This window comes from Amblyraja radiata, chromosome 9 (assembly GCF_010909765.2).
Source record: "Amblyraja radiata isolate CabotCenter1 chromosome 9, sAmbRad1.1.pri, whole genome shotgun sequence".
Taxonomy (NCBI): Eukaryota; Metazoa; Chordata; class Chondrichthyes; order Rajiformes; family Rajidae; genus Amblyraja; species Amblyraja radiata.
Window position 1 is genome coordinate 44,920,613 of NC_045964.1, and position 17,740 is coordinate 44,938,352.

Below are 17,740 nucleotides of genomic sequence, written 5' to 3' on the forward strand. Positions count from 1 at the left end.
CCCTTGGGCAAGAGTGACCATAATATGGTTGAGTTCTCCATTAGGATGGAGAGTGACATTGTTAAGTCAGAAACAAGGGTCCTGAACTTAAAGAAAGGAACTTTGAGGGTATGAGACGTGAATTGGCCAAGATAGACTGGCAATTGATTCTTAATGGGTTGACGGTGGATATGCAATGGAAGGCATTTAAAGACTGCATGGATGAACTACAACAATTGTTCATCCCAGTTTGGCAAAAAAATAAATCAGGGAAGGTAGTGCATCCGTGGATAACAAGGGAAATCAGGGATAGTATCAAAACAAAAGATGAAGCGTACAAATTAGCCAGATAAAGCAGCCTACCAGAGGACTGGGAGAAATTCAGAGTCCAGCAGAGGAGGACAAAGGGCTTAATTAGGAAAGGGAAAATAGATTATGAAAGAAAACTGGCAGGGAACATAAAAACTGACTGCAAAAGCTTTTATAGATATGTGAAGAGAAAAAGATTAGTTAAAACAAATGTAGGTCCCTTGCAGTCAGAAACAGGTGAATTGATCATGGGAAACAAGGACATGGCAGACCAATTGAATAACTACTTTGGTTCTGTCTTGTGGATGCATTAGTGATAATTTTTCAAAACTCTTTAGATTCTGGAGTAGTTCCTGAGGATTGGAGGGTAGCTAATGTAACCCCACTTTTTAAAAAGGGAGGGAGAGATAAAACGGGGAATTACAGACCAGTTAGTCTAACGTCGGTAGTGGGGAAACTGCTAGAATCAGTTATTAAAGATGGGATAGCAGCACATTTGGAAAGTGGTGAAATCATTGGACAAAGTCAGCATGGATTTATGAAAGGTAAATCATGTCTGACGAATCTTATAGAATTTTTCGAGGATGTAACTAGTAGAGTGGATAAGGGAGAACCAGTGGATGTGTTATATCTGGACTTTCAGAAGGCTTTCGACAAGGTCCCACATAAGAGATTAGTATACAAACTTAAATCACACGGTATTGGGGGTTCAGTATTGATGTGGATAGAGAACTGGCTGGCAGACAGGAAGCAAAGAGTAGGAGTAAACTGGTCCTTTTCACAATGGCAGGCAGTGACTAGTGGGGTACCGCAAGGCTCAGTGCTGGGACCCCAGCTATTTACGATATATATTAATGGTTTGGACGAGGGAATTGAATGCAACATCTCCAAGTTTGCGGATGACACGAAGCTGGGGGGCAGTGTTAGCTGTGAGGAGGATGCTAGGAGGTTGCAAGGTGACTTGGATAGGCTGGGTGAGTGAGCAAATGCATGGCAGATGCAGTATAATGTGGATAAATGTGAGGTTATCCACTTTGGTGGCAAAAACAGGAAAGTAGACTATTATCTGAATGGTGGCCGATTAGGAAAGAGGGAGATGCAACGAGACCTGAGTGTCATGGTACACCAGTCATTAAAAGTAGGCATGCAGGTGCAGCAGGCAGTGAAGAAGGCGAATGGTATGTTAGCATTCATAGCAAAAGGATTTGAGTATAGGAGCAGGGAGGTTCTACTGCAGTTGTACAGGGCCTTGGTGAGACCACACCTGGAGTATTGTGTACAGTTTTGGTCTCCTAATCTGAGGAAAGACATTCTTGCCATAGAGGGAGTACAGAGAAGGTTCACCAGACTGATTCCTGGGATGTCAGGACTTTCATATGAAGAAAGACTGGATAGACTCGGTTTGTACTCGCTAGAATTTAGAAGATTGAGGGGGGATCTTATAGAAACTTACAAAATTCTTAAGGGGTTGGACAGGCTAGATCAGTGGTTCCCAACGTGGGGCGTACGCCTCACAGGGGGGCAATTTGATTTTTAAGGGGGGCATCAGGTAAACATATGTAGTTTATGTTTCAGATGTTATTTTGAGTAAATTCCATTTTCTGATAATTATTTCTTTGTCTGCTCGTGCTAAAATATGGGGGGGGGGGGGGCATCAGGATTTTAGAGGTGATTAGGTGGGGCATGGCCAAAAAAAGGTTGGGAACCACTGGGCTAGATGCAGGAAGATTGTTTCCGATGTTGGGGAAGTCCAGAACAAGGGGTCACAGTTTAAGGATAAGGGGGAAATCTTTTAGGACCGAGATGAGGAAAACATTTTTCACACAGAGAGTGGTGAATCTCTGGAATTCTCTGCCACAGAAGGTAGTTGAGGCCAGTTCGTTGGCTATATTTAAGAGGGAGTTAGATGTGGCCCTTGTGGCTAAAGGGATCAGGGGGTATGGAGAGAAGGCAGGTACAGGATACTGAGTTGGATGATCAGCCATGATCATATTGAATGGCGGTGCAGGCTCGAAGGGCCGAATGGCCTACTCCTGCACCTATTTTCTATGTTTCTATGTTTCTATAATCAACTACATTACACTCATCAGTTCTTACTGCACCAATACATTCTATCAGATTTCAATATAGTTTTCTGCCAAATGACTATTAATGTTGTCCTGGATTAATGTTTCTAAATGTTTGTATCCCCATTGAGGCAAAACTGTTTGATGTGTCTTGTTGGCTTTTTTTGTACATAGGAGTACAATTTTTTTTTTTTTAAAGCTTTTCTGTTCTATGGCACCATCTCTGTATCCTGATGACAACCCACTCTAAATTGAGCCTACTTCCAATTCCTCTGTGCTATCATTTTTTTAATGTATTCAATGTTTCAACTACCGTCTCCGTCACAGTTACTTTGGAAACACCCTCTTTTCCAGTTATGGCAAATGCAAAGTACTCATTTAGTACTTTAATACTCCTTCACTGACCACATGCAAGTTCACATTTTTTTTCTAAATGAGCCCCAGTCCTCCATGTACTATCTGTTTACTATTTATATGCCACATGAACATTTTTGTTTCCCATTTATCTTGACAACAAAGCTTCTCATATGCTGCCTTTTCCTGACTTAAATTTTCACTTTCCCACCGATTAATTACTGGTATTTACAACCCAGCATTTGTCAGACATAGCCTTTCTTTGACTTACTTTCTTCTACATCTCTTTTGTTATCCAGAGTTTTAGATTTATTCTTCCTTTGACCCTTATGGTAATGTGTAGCAACCATACCTGACCCCTCAGTTCCTTAAAGGCGTTGTTCAGAAAAGACTGGGACTGAGGAGCAAAATGGATGGAGAACAAGCCTACATATGAACTTGTTCCATTTATTGTTCTCAAGAACTCTTTCAAGGCTTAGCACATTTATTGAAATAATATGTTAGTAAATGAATCCAAAAATCTCCAGTTTAGTGCTGATTTAGTTAATCAAAGGAGAGAAAAGAAAATTTGATAGGGCAGCGACTTAAGTTAGAAAAAGGAGCAAGAGATACAGATGGGGAAGGTGTAGATTTTGAAGCCATCTGATGGAAGAGGATGAAAACTGTTTTGGGGATAACCTGCCAATAAGCAATGCCTTAAGGCTCTGTAATCACAATTGAAATAAGTCTTATAATTGAATGTTTCATGTTTTGTGACCGTTTATGCCAATTACTGAAATGTTCAGCTGCAACGAGATTGTCATAATAAATATTATTATATGATTATAAAAGTCAAATTAAGAGAACGTTGGGATGGACATGTTTAATTTATTTGGGACATAATTCACCCTCTAACATCCAGCTGGTTGCTTGATGTAAAACAATCTTGGAAATGAAACTCAATCATTATATGGAACAGTAGAGCTGGACATGGCACAAACTTACCCCTGGTGAAAGAGCACTTGCAGAACCATTTATACAGTCACCTGTCCTTAAATCTACTTTCGCAATCAAGGATCCTGTCACAAATTCATCATATATTCCAAAATGTTTGGGCAAATCCAATTTACTTTAGAAGTAATCAATGCCAACTGCTTCTATCATCATTTTTGGCAACCTTTTCTACAGATTAGATTCTCCCAACATTACTTCTGCAGTTTTGATAAAACCTTGGCTTCTTCTTATTTCGCATTTATCCGAACTGAACTTCCACACAATTGACTGCAAAATTATCAATCTTGCTGCAATTAAAAATGGAATAAATGTCTATTAACGTATTTACATTATTACAGTCCAAGCAGTACCAACATTTAGTTTCACACAAGCATCAGTGTTATATTTTGTAAACTGTGGTGCTTAACGCAAATGATGCAGGATATAGTAGAGAAAACCATGGCACTTTAGAGGAGCAAGGCATTTAAGAATCTATTTAGGCTATGACACTCGATTTCCATTCCACAAATTAATCATTGGTGGAAAGGTGTGAAAGAGTGAAAAATACAATATTCGTGCTTTTTTCTTTGCAATAACCAGAACATTCCATTTGCTGGGCGAGAAAAATATCAAAATCCAAATATTTATCTTTGTACTTTTCCTGTAACGTTTTGGAAAGGGCAACTATAACTTTAGATGCAATGAACCCAATAAATCCTTGGCAGCTTCTTACTCAGGAAATCCAAGTGTATGATTAATTATTTTGTGGGCAAGGTGGCTTTCAAATTGTTGGAATTTCAACTATGGAAGTGAAAGTCCTATAATTCTAAACCACATCCCAAACCAGGAAATAATAAAATGCCGACCATCTTCCAGAGATGCAAGGAACTGCAGATGCTGCAATCGTGAGCCAAAAAAACTCCAAAGTGCTGGAGGAACTCAGCTGGCCAGGCAACATCAGTGAATAGAATGCACAGTCGACCTTTCGGGTTTGGACACTTCTTCAGGCAAATAAAAGGCCCCAGCCTGAAACACTGCCTGCCTATTCCTTCCCCTGATGCTGCCTGACTCTGAGTTCCTCTAACACTTTGTGTTTTGTACAACCATCTTCCAATTAAAATTTTAATGTTGCCATCCAAGGTGTTTCAGTCTTTTTTAAATTAATCTTCCACCATAATGGTAAAACTGCATTTGATGTAATTACTCTGCATATTTTGCAAATTATCATTTTCTTTTAAGAACAAGTAACCTAATACTGATGATTTGTCTGACCTTTTGTTTTACAGAGTACACTAGCAGTTTTTAAAAAACTGAAAACTATTACATCACAAGGTATATGTACTTACTTGTGGATGTGCTAGTCCCAATAGTGTTGATAGTTGTAGGTACAGATGTAGAAGAATAAAGTGGTAAATGTCCATTCTCACAGGCCTGGCTCTTCTCTGGCCAGTTCGAAGCAGACACACAAATCCCCGAATCACGTAAGCTCTGCCAACCATTGAGCTTGTCATCAGAGTTCTGTCTTTGGTGATAATAAAGAGTTTGCCCAAAATCCATCGAGTCATGGCGTCCTCTGCTCTGGTTTCCATAACCAGAGGTGCGATCCTCTAAATGGTTGAGCCACATTGCTAGTGCATTTCGGTCCTCCAGTGAGGTGGCAGGATGAATCAAAGCATAGGATAAGAGTTGTCTACTTTCTTCTATGTGCTGATTGTTCTCAATAGAATGAGCCAGAATTTTAGGTAATAGCTTCATATACTCTATTTTTGCTTCAATATTGCCTGGCTTCAGCAATGGAAGATGGGTCAGCAACAACATCATTACTTTGTCCTTGGATTCTTGATGCCATTGATTAATGAATACTGTAAAAACAAAGTTGAAAGCACAAAAACATTAATTTATTTAGGTCCTTACTGTCATTCCAGTTTAGTTAGAAACTTGAAAATGCCAACCATCAATCCACAAGTTTTAATTGCGACTATTTAGTTATTTATTTGCATACATTACATTAAACATTACACTTATATCAATCACTTCAGATTATTTATCTCACTATGACATTAAACACTAAGTAAAGAAGGGATAAAAAGAATGTATTCTAATGTAATGCAGAACATGTGACTTGTAATTGCATCCCGTGCCTCTCAGTGCACTAAAGAACTCACCCAAATTTTGCCTGCATTGAGGCATGTTTGCAGTAATGATAACTCGCTCCAAGTGATGCTTGTTTATTGTTGACAACATGTCATACAGTACAATAAAACTATGTTAATCCAACACATTTGAGTTTGTGGTGAAGGCCTGGCAGAATTTCCATACTGATGGATTTTATTCCTGTTAATACCCTCAACACACATTTCATCCCTCTTTAATAAGTTACATATGTTTTCCAGTGAAAACGATAGGTTTGGAGGGCGCATCAGAAATTGGGCCCTGGTGGATTTCAAGAGAGTGCAGGAAATGGGGATCAGTGGGATTCAAGAGCGTGCAGTAAATGGGTTCCTAGTGGGTTTCAAGTGAGCATGCGAAATGGCGCTCCAGTGGTTTACAAGAGACCATGGGTAATGGGGACCTAGTGGGTTTCATGCAAGCATAGGAAATATCAACTGGACTCAATGATACCAAACCAATGGGATTTCCAAATAATAGGATAGTTGATTATCATTATTTTATAGTGCTCCATAGGCAACAGATATCTAAAATAATGAAATAACCATTTGAACCCCAAGTTACTTTTCATCAAATTGGAATATAGTTTCATGTTGTTTGGAGAGAAATCTATTCGCACTTCACTTACAGCAGGTTTATCTGTACAATTGGAGGGAAACTAGATAATTCACATTTAAAAAACAATATCCTCCAAATTATTGCAACAGTAAAAGATAATCAGAGGGCTTAGATTGTATTAAGCTTCTGAAACTAAAGTGACCGCAAAGCACAATAATTCTGATATTGTTTGCCTTAACACACACTGATGCATTAAACTTAAAAATACAATGCTTAAGAAAGAACTGCAGATGCTGGAAAAATCGAAAGTAAACAAAAATGCTGGAGAAACTCAGCGGGTGAAGCATCATCTATCGTGCTGCCTTACCCGCTGAGTTTCTCCAGCATTTTTGTCTACCTTTGATTTTTCCAGCATCTGCAGTTCTTTCTTGTCCACCATCAAACTTAAAAGTACTGTTGTTTAATTCAATGACAAAATAATATTTCATAATAATTCTTACAATGATAAAAAAAATTGGTGGGTTGTTGGATATCAGAAAAAAGTTCAATAATTCTGCAGAATTATAGCATAGCAATAATGAAGGAATGTAGCTGAAACATATTTTCCAAACTTTCTAATTTAACTTGGAAGTTTTAATATTGATCAGCAGGTTCTAGTACAATTCATTATGATATTTCAAACTAAAGCCTCCGGTAGCCAAAATATTCATCAGGTGTAATTGCACAGAATGCAAGAATATCAACAACTTGGCCATCAGCTGCTTGGAAACAATGTATGACATTACTCTGTAAATAGCCTCATATCATCCAATTCAATTTTGAATTAATCACATTGGATTATCCTTCACCTAACCTTTACCCGAGGAAGACTCGTCCTGCAGAATGTGACCAACGTGACGTGCTGTCAGACAACGATGTGCCCAGCCTCACTGTCATTTGCCACAATTAGTTTCCAAGACAGCCAAAATTGACAGCAACAAACATGAAAAACTGCCATTAACATTCAATACTAAACAAAGCAAAAGACCACCCCCGTGTGGCCATTCTAGTACCATCACTACAAAAAACGAAACCTCCATGATTTGTGAGAAAACCTAAGATAATGGATACAAATTCAATTTCAGAAAAGAGTTGGTAAAATGTGGGCCATGTTTTAAGATATGGGTGCGGTTATTCATACAAAAATAAATTCAGTGCTATACATTCTAAGATCAGAATAATCACATGAGAAAGCAAATCATCTGTCACAAATGCATTTGTTAATCCCACAATGCCAAGTTAATTATTTTTTATTATTAACATCAAAATACAGTTGAGTCTTTGGTGAAAATCAAAGCCTAAAGAAAGTGTTTCATCAACATCTATGGGTTACTTCAAACTCACTTGTAACAGTTAGTTTGTCATAGAGTGTCTAATATAGGAAAATATCGAGCTGGCTTACAAAGGTGTATTAATATTTTTTAAATCACTGCAGACAAAAAAATTAGACATTAGAACAAGTAACCGAAGGCTTGGTCAAAAGGGCAAGTCTTACAGGAAGATTAAGAGCTGGTGAAATAAAGAATTTGGGAGTTTGTATTTAAATCTAAGTTAAATCTAATAGCAATGCAAGTGTGGATGGGGATTACGTTAGCAGATAAAATAAAACCGGCAGAAATAGTGTTTAAGTATACTCTCCCCGCATCAAAATGAGTAAGGAGAGCAAAATGGGATGCCATGATTTCAAACAGAATTGTTAGACAATGGTCAGGAAGTAGGAAAGAATCAATAGTAAGTGAATAGCTTGTGGTAGGGACTAAAATAATTGGTTTCATTATTTAATAGAATATTAATGTACCTTTTCAAGGACTGGATTTTCAAAGACCAATCTGATAACAAAATCACAGTAAACACATTGTAAGGTGTTTATAGGAACTTTGGAAATAAAGTGGAGTTTCTGTAAGCAACCCCACACTGAAGTTTCTTTCAAAGGAAAGCTTAATTAATTATGTGTTTATGACAAGGTGGTCATTAACACTGACCTATTGTAATCACACTACACAAGTAACTTGTAGCTATTAAATGGACAAACAACAGTGGCGGAGCTAGTAAAACTGTTGCCTCACAACTGCAGCAACCTGGGTTGATCCTAACCTCAGGAGCTCTCTGTGTGGAATTTACATTGGTACGGAGCTTCTGCATTTTTCAGCTTGAAATTGTGCAATATGGCGCATACTGTAATGAGTCTTTTAACTTACACTTGAATGCAATATTTATGCTTTAAATTGGATTAGCTATGAATAAGGTTGGACTAAATTACATTCCACAGTAGAGCCCAGGCTCTGATCAACACGTGCAGCACATGAATGATCTTAGTATATTGATGTATGGAAATCAGATTATAATCAAACACTTGGCCCATGTTGACCAACCTGGGTCTCACTGCACACCTGGTACTACTCCTGACCCTGCCTCCAGTTGCATACCTTCTCTCATTCCTGACCCTGAGTCCAGCCTTACACCTGGCCCCCTATTCTACCCTGATCAGAGCTGCTTACCTGCTTAGATTCCCAGTTGGTCTTACTCCTAGCCCCTCTGCACTAACAATATATCTGGCCCACACATAAAGCACCATATCTGACCCCCTGGACTTAATCTATTATGTTCAAGTCCACAGGTGCTTATCTAATGCGGTAATCTTTTATGGGGCACTTCACAGACCAAATTATGTATAACAAAATTTGCTACATCCATTGGCTTCCTTGTTATCTAACATGCTAGTTACTTTGTCAAAGAAGTCATCAATTGGCTGAACACAATTTCTCATCCATAAAATTATACTCACTGAGCTGTATGTATTCTGTTACCATTTCTTTCATTTTCCTAACAAACTGTCCTGAAGTCATTTTCACCCCCAATATTTTCAGTATTTTGCTGTCTTCCTCTCAGCTGGGACTTTTCCGAGATGCAAAGTCCAATAACTATATATTTAAGCAATATTATTCTATTAAATGTGATCTTGAGAGTACATAATATTTTCTGTGGTATTCATAACACAACAATGATAAAAACATCTTTGTTTTGATTGCACCTAGCAACATGCATACATTATTATATTACAGTTAATATGTACCTAGGGCAAATTTTTGTTCCAATGCTCCCCATTCCCAATTACTTTTACATTGAAGTGATTGAAATCCAAGTGAAGTTTAAACGGCATCATAAAAGTAAAACCTCCGGAATGGATGATATTCATTATGTGGTTGGTTGGGGTCAGTATCAGCACAATTACTATATTAAACTTTGAATCTTCAGATGTCCTGGTTCAAGCTAAAACTAAACACAAATAGTAATCTCCTCACACATTCCCCTGCAAGCATCTCCGTCACTCCTTTAAAATATTCCCCTTCTTTGAACAAGCTCTTAAATATCGCATCTGAATCAGTTTCCACCTGATTACACTCCATGAGGATGTTCATCTACGTGTTCAATAAATAAAACGAGATTGGGGACATTTCTATTCATCCTGTCAAAGGAATTGGGGGGGGGGGGGTTTAGAAATAGTCAGTGAGGTAAACAAACATAATAGTTGAGTGGCAAATGACAATAGTGCTACCTTCCCAATATTTAACTGAAGGAAATAATGGGTTATCGGGGCTGTATGTTGTGACAGACAGCCTGACACCTTGCATGTCATTTTAATATTACACTTATCCCATCCCCCTGGATATTCTGGATTAATAAATTAAGGTTTTGTCAACTAATTACAAATCAGGGTAATTACAAATCAATAACATTAGCCAACTCCGAAACATGAAGTGCTGAGCATTGGGATCCTGGCATCAGTTCCCCGCTCACATCTGGCAGTGTTCTCCGTCTAAACCAGGGGCCGTGGAGCATTTTTTAAAGTGGGGAGGCTGAGCGATCACTGATCACTGGCCTTGGGGGTACCCAGTGAGGGAATGGAGCAACCGAGAGGGGAGAGGGTGTGGAAGGGGGGTGTCCCCCCTCCCAGGGTAGGGACTTTTTGAAATCTGATGTATTAAAATCATGTTTTAGTGCATTGTAGAAGTATGATTTCAATTTTTTGTATTAAGTATTTTTAAGAGGTAACTTTTTAAGGGGTAACGCTTTCCACACAAAGGGGGTGGTGGGTGTATGGAACAAGCAGCCAGAGGAGGTAGTTGAGGCAGAGACTATCCCAACATTTAAGAAACAGTTAGACTGATACCTGGATTGGACAGGTTTGGAGGGATATGGAGCTGGGACATATTGGCGGGTGTAGGAAAGTTAGCCCGAAGGGCCTATTTTCACACTGTATAACTCTATGACTACATTATACCTCCACCATGCATGAATGCATCAAAATCAAGTGGTTGTAGAGGCACCAAATGTGGTGAACAAATGGGTTACTTGATTCAGGCATAAAAGGTTTGTTATACATGCACGTTGATCCTTGAACATAAAGTTGTTGTTGCTGCTGTGAAGCTGTTGCCTCGTGGGCTAAAGCTGAGCCCCTGCTGAGGTGGAAGGACACTCACCCTGAGAGAGAAGAGAGCTGGTCAGCTCAAAGTAAGAGAGAGAGAGAGAGAGAGAGAGAGAGAGAGAGAGAGAGAGAGAGAGAGAGAGAGAGGGTTGTCCCATGGTTCGTTATATATCCCAGGAAACATCCCTGTACCCCGTGTCAACTCCTCCCTGCCATTGCCCAGTCACGTGACCGACTGCTGAGGGTTCGTGTAGCTAGTGGCCCAACTACCAGGTGCCGCCACAGGACCCCCCCAGAACCAGTGGCAGGAAAACGAGCAGGCCGACAAAACGCGGCAGCCTGACTCGTTAATTAACAGGCAGACCGTGAGGGCAGATGTCGAAAAGGGATGGAGCACGCTCACCTTCTACCGGAAGGTGCGCGAGCATGTTCGAGGGCGGCTCTTGCTGTAGGTTGGGGGCACCCCGGCTGTGGATTGGGACGGTGGGGCCCGCAGGCACAGTCGACGTCCGGCTGTTTGCCATCCCGAGGTATGCCGAGGGGTGCAAGGAGACCAACGCAAAAGTCACAGGACGGACAAGATATAGACCAGTCAAGTCGACCAGCAGGGGATCGTGTCCTGAGAAAGATGTCGGCAACAATGCAAATACCACAACGAATAGTAATATTAAGCTAGGTGATTACAATGTACAGTGGAAAAAAAACCTGCAGTGAGCAAACAGCAAGGATACAGCAAAGTCCAAAGTGGTTGGATTAGCTGTTCTTGAAACTGGAGGCTGTAGTAACACCAACCGACCAGGGGTGGCGCTGTAGATGTTGGTCAGGCTGAAGAGATGCCACTCGACCAGAGGTGGCGCTGTTGGCGGCGGTCGGGCTGCAGAGCCGCCACTCGACCAGAAGTGACGCTGTTGACGGCGTCATGAGGTCGAGCATTGCTTCGGGCCGGCTGGCCGCGGTAGCCATTTTTGTAGTCGCCGTGGTGGCCATGTGGGAGTAGGCCGCGGTGGACATTTTGGCGGCCAGCTGAGGCGGCCTTAACAGGCGGCCAACCTAGGCGTTTCCAGATGAGTGCAGGGCAGCCGGCAGCGACGGGCCTCGCCCCACCGCTGCTGGTAGGGACTCCACCCACAGTCGACGGTGTCGTCGGAGACCGGACGCGCCCGCAGCTGAGGCTGGAAGCTGCCGGGGAATCCGTCGCAGGACTGCTGACTCACGACTGGACGAGGCTCCACCCCGCTGCTGGGCTGGAAGGCATTTCGTTGTCTCTGTACTGTACACTGCACAATGACACTAAAGTTGAATCTGAATCTGAATTGGAAGGGCAGTCAGCGCCCAGGAATCTTCGGGGTCCGCGCCGGTGAGGACGTCTTCGGGCAGCCGCCCCAGGTAGGCCCGCCCTATTGGGTGGCTAGGCCTTGAGCAGTGGCCGGTGGGGTAATGAGCGGGCCAGCTCTCTCCCCGCTCCCAGGGACCATCGGGCGGGCGTCGGTGATGCTGTGTGCGGGGGGCTGACGCTGGTGGGGGAGCAGCGGCAGCCGCGGCCTCTCAGCCCCGGTGGGCTGATGCTGGTGGGGGAGCGGCGGCAGGCGCGGCCTCTCAGCCCCGGGGGGCAGCTCCGGGCAGGTCATGCGGGAGAGAAAGCGAGGGCCGAGACTGCTGCGCCGCTGTCTGCTGCGGTGGGCCCGGAATGCGGGCGGCCAAGCCAGGCGGCCTGCTATCGGCTAGACCAGGCACAGGCGGGAGTCGAGCGGCCCGACAGCGGCGGTGGGGCCCAAGGCGGCATCAGGGTGCAGCGCAGAGTTGACGGTTGCATCCATTGCGGTCATTATCATAGAGTTGGACTAACGGCTGCAGACATCATGTCATCAGGGTAGATGGTCGGCTGCCTGCGTCGGGAAATCCAAAATATTCGTTTTGGAACGTCGGGGCCACCTATATACAGGCACCAAATGTGGAGAATGGGTTACTTTATTCAGGCACAAAAGGTTTGTTATACATGCACGTTGGTCCTCTAACAAAGTTGTTGTTGCTGCTGCAAGGCTGTTGCCTCGTGGGCTCAAGCTGAGCCCCTGCTGAGGTGGAAGGACACTCAACCCTAGAGAGAAGAGAGCTGGTCAGCTCGAAGTAAGAGAGAGAGAAGGTTGTCCCAGGGTTCGTTATATATCTCAGGACACATCCCTGTACCCCGTGATAACTCCTCCCCGCCATTGCCCAGTCACGTGACCGACTGCTGAGGGTTCGTATAGCTAGTGGCCCAACCACTGGGTGCCGCCACATGGTCGAGTTTTATTACCATATACTCAAGCATAGAAACATAGAAAATAAGTGCAGGAATAGGCCATTTGGCCCTTCGAGCCAGTACTGTCATTCAATTGATCATGGCCCTTTCCTGATCGTACCCCTTTCCTGTTTTTTGCCCCTTGATTTCGCTAGCCCCAAGAGTTAAATGTAACTCTGTTTTTTTCTTCTTTTTTTCACTTAAATTTTTATTGATTTTTCAGAGATATATACAAAACAGTGCAACATCATCACCATAAATAAAACAAAGTAAGAAAAACAGCAATTAAAACAAAAAAATAAGTAGATAGGCGGAAAAAAAAAGAAGTGAATAAATAAAAAAATTGGAATAAGACTGTGTGGTTCACTTACCAAATTAAAAAAAGAAAAAACATTACATTGATTAGTTATCTGGAGATAATTCAATATTCATACAAATATACCATCTAGTTCTATATAACGCAATCTTCCCATATCTAGCTCGGCATTTATCTAATTGGTGTCATGGCTCAAATAAACAGTCCATTTTTCCCAGATCTTCTCAAATGAATTCTCCTTGACTCTCAAGGAATATGTCAATTTCTCCATATTAAAGATGTCTTGCACAATTTCTAACCACTGTTCCTGTTTTGGACTTTTTTCATTAAGCCACTGCCTGGTAATGGCCTTCTTACTTGCTGCAAGCAAAACTTTAATCAAATATGTATCTTCTAATTTTACAATATCTTTAATACGCCCCAGATACATCACAGGGCAGGTATTTGGGATTTTATAACCCAAGATATTTTTTACAGCTGCATTAACATTTTCCCAGTATGGCCTTATCTTTACACAGTTCCAGAAAATATGCGAGTGGTCTGCCTCCGTCCTCCCACACAGCCTCCAACAGTGTTGTTGGACAGCAAGTTGTCTGCTTTTTATTTTGGGTGTTATAAAAAAGCGAGATAGATTCTTCCAGCAAAATTCTCTCCATTCTAGTGAGCTTGTGGATGAACATTGTGTTTCACACACTTGATACCATTGTTCTTCTGTTATTTGAATCTTTAATTCTGCTTCCCATTTTGTTTTTATGTAGAGCGTTGATTCTCCCCCGCTTCCCACCAAAGCTTGGTAGAAAGCAGAGATGACCCGAGACCCCTTCTGTTTGTATGCATCCACAATCACCTTGATCACATTATTTGAAGTTTCATCTAGTTCTGGCCTTATCTCTTTTGAAAAGTAGTCTCTTTTGCATACTAAATCTCGTTGCACTGACGTGCAATGACAATAAAAGATATTATTATTATTATTATTATTAATTGCAAGTATCTAAAAAAATATTTGTTTTCGAGACCATACTTTGACTTTCAATTTTGGAAGCTCATAAACTCGCCATTTTCTGAAACTGTATACATTGCCGTTATGCCTTTTTGTGCCCATTCTTTGAATTTTGAATCATACACCCCTGGCTTAAACTTTGAGTCATATGCGAACCACTTCAATGAGTGAACCCCTCTTTTTAATTTGTATTTTTCCACTATAACATTCCATATTTCTAACGTAAATGCTACTATTGGATCCATAGCATGTCTCAAAGCCACTCTCAGATATTTGTCTCCCACCAAAATATGGGTCTGGTAACCCTGTATCTCCCTTTCCATTTCTTTCCATCGAGATTCATAATCAGGTCTACACCAACAAGCCAGAGGTCTGAGTTGAGCTGCATAAAAGTATTTCCTCAGATTTGGTAAAGCCATTCCACCCTTGCTTTTCGGCAGTTGAAGTATTGCTAGTTTTATTCTTGGTTTTTTGCTATTCCAAATGAATTCCCAGGCTATGAATTTATCTTGGGGGACATTTATTGGGAGAGATTGGAATAAATATAGTAGTTTAGGTAGGATATTCATTTTTACCGTTTGTATTCTGGCACTGAAGTCTAGAGGAAGGGTCGACCACCTTTCAACATCCTTTTTGATGTTTTCTTCAATTTTGTTATAATTAGTTTCAAACAAGTTGGAAAGTATTTTGGTTATAGTTACACCAAGATACTGCATTGTTTTAGAATTCCATTTCAGATTATATGCATCTCTGATTTGTTGGGATGGAGAATAATTGAATGAAAGAATTTGTGTTTTTGTTATATTCAGTTTATACCCTGAGTAGTATCCATATGTTTCAAATAGGTTCATTAGCTTTGGGAGACATATATCTGGTCGTTCAAGAAAAATAATGATATCATCAGCGAAAAGACCAAGTATATGTTCTTTCCCGCCTATTTTGACCCCCTGCAGGTCTTCTCTCTGCCTTATTGCTTGTGCTAAGGGTTCAATATACAAAACGAAGAGTGTAGGAGAAAGACAGCATCCTTGCCTTGTGCCCCTCTCTAACTGGATCCTTTTTGATATGTTTCCATTTACCTTAATCCTAGCTGTAGGCTCCTGATATATTGTTGTAATACTCCGAATTGCATCTTCATTGAAACCAAATCTCCTCAGTACTTCATATAAAAATACCCAACTAACACTATCAAAGGCTTTTTCTGCATCTAAACTGACCAGGACCATATTTGTATCCTTTTTTTGAGCATTATCCACAATGTGGAGGGTTCTTCTAATATTATCCTGTGTTGGACGCCCCCGAATAAATCCAGTTTGGTCTTCATTAATCAGATCTGGTACAAAAGTCTCGAGTCTTTTGCAAATGATTGAGGTAAATAGTTTGTAAATAAATGTAACTCTCTCTTGAAATCATCTAGTGAATTGGCCTCCACTGCTTTCTGTGGCAGAGAATTCCACAGATTCACAACTTTCTGGGTGAAGAAAGTTTGTCCTCATCTCAGTCCTAAATGGCCTACCCCTTATTCTTAAACTGTGACCCCTGGTTCTTGACTCCCCCAACATCGGGAACATTTCCCCTGCAGTTACAGTAAGTGAAAATCTAGCAGGCAAGCAGGATGCTTTCTCCACCCACCCCCGTTTGAAGGCCACTATGTCCCACCGCTTCTACCCAGTGCTTGGTACCTACTTCCAGCAGCCATTGATTGTCTTCCAGGATGCACTGAACCGCAGCCTGCTCCATGCCGGTCACCAGGGCGAATTCGGCGTAGAGACTCTAACGGCAGCAGCGCAACGCTTCCGACACCTCCGATGACCCGGGACTATTGCACTGAGGCTGCTCCATGGCTGGTGCTGCAGCGAGCTACTCGCCAGCCCGGCAAACAGTTGCCAGCCCCGGCTCCCAGTCCGCATCTGCCCCAGCCGCTGCTCCTGCTTCCATCCCTCCCTCCACCCCGGCTCTCCAACACCCACGACCGGGTTGTTCAGAGCACAGCAGTAGGGTGGAAGATTGCAACCTTCACATGGTCCGCCCTGTTTCGACTAATGCAATCAACTCGACGTGCACAAACGGAAGATCAAATAGTTGTCCACCAACTTTAGGCTGTGCACGCCACACGAAAAAAGAAGGAGCACAGCAGCGCCTCGTCCAAAGCCCGAGACATTGAAACATTTCTAGCCAAAAAAGTGGGGGGGCTACAGACCCCCAGCTCCGCGGCTCATGATTTCAACACATTGACTATCCTCATTCATATACTGAAACCCTTAGACATGCCATTTCAACTACAGGGCTTGACAATTCCAACGCACTATTGGCTGGCCTTCCTTAAATGATAATGTTCTTTTGTACATGAAAACTTGCCACCAGCTTTGGCTTTTCAGGACAAAACAATACACCTAATTCTAATTGACAAGCAGTTTACACATTTATTTATCAAAATCCATAGTAACTAAAAACAAATGCTTGCATTCCAAACTATGAACTTTCTCCAAAAGGATCACCATGAAATAAATTAGAAATTAACAGGTGCATTTCAGTGTGATGCTTGCAGGATACGGGAGGTCAAGGACACCACTGGTGCCTCTGGCTGCTACAAATGTGAGAAGTGCATCCAGGTACAGCTCCTGAAGGACAGTGTTGGGGAACTGGAGAAGCAAGTGGATAACCTCAGGTTCGTCCGAGAAACGGAGTCGTTCCTCGACAAGTCCTACAGTAAGATTGTTACACCTAAGCTACTGGAAGAGAGAAGGTGGGTGACGGTGAGAAAGGGAAGGAAACATGGAATGCAAAGGTCCCCGGGTGTTGAGAACCCACTTAGAAGCTGTCGGGCCAGAAGACGTTAACACACTGAGCGGCGGACTGGCTTGTGAAGCAAAAAGTGTTGTTGAGCCAAAACCAAAGAGGCCGACGTCAGGCAACGCCATGGTAGTTGTGAGGAAATATTATTCAATAGAATTGCTCAAATGATAACCTCTGTGTGAGGAACTTATGTTAAGTTGCAAGAGAAGGACTTGGAGCTGAGGTTTTCAGAAATACATGGCCCACAAAGAAATAAAGAACACACACATAGGAGAACAGATGGCTTATAACATGGAGATGGTGATGTAAATAGGCATAGCTTTGTTTGCTTTGAAGCGGCTATGACTCTGTCAGAAGTTGTATTTGGTTTAGTTTGGTGTTTAGAGTATAGGTTATTGATGGGTTTCTTCTCAAGACATGAGCATCATGTGTTCTTTCTTTATGGCACATCTTTGAGCTCGGGTGTGCAATAAAGGGG

At 41.8% G+C, this 17,740-nt stretch overlaps 1 protein-coding gene across 4 annotated transcripts in view; it reads right to left on the reverse strand.

The window, feature by feature from the left end:
• samd4a (sterile alpha motif domain containing 4A) overlaps positions 1 to 17,740 on the reverse strand; it is a 117,610-nt gene that overhangs the window by 71,852 nt on the left and 28,018 nt on the right. For 3 of the 4 annotated variants that reach the window (XM_033027242.1, XM_033027243.1, XM_033027245.1), the window contains exon 3: positions 5,027 to 5,542. In XM_033027242.1, coding sequence (XP_032883133.1) covers positions 5,027 to 5,542 — 516 coding nt within the window. Of the gene's footprint in view, positions 1 to 5,026; positions 5,543 to 7,260; positions 7,379 to 17,740 lie in introns of those variants that run through there. The other variant, XM_033027244.1, reaches the window with a different exon arrangement.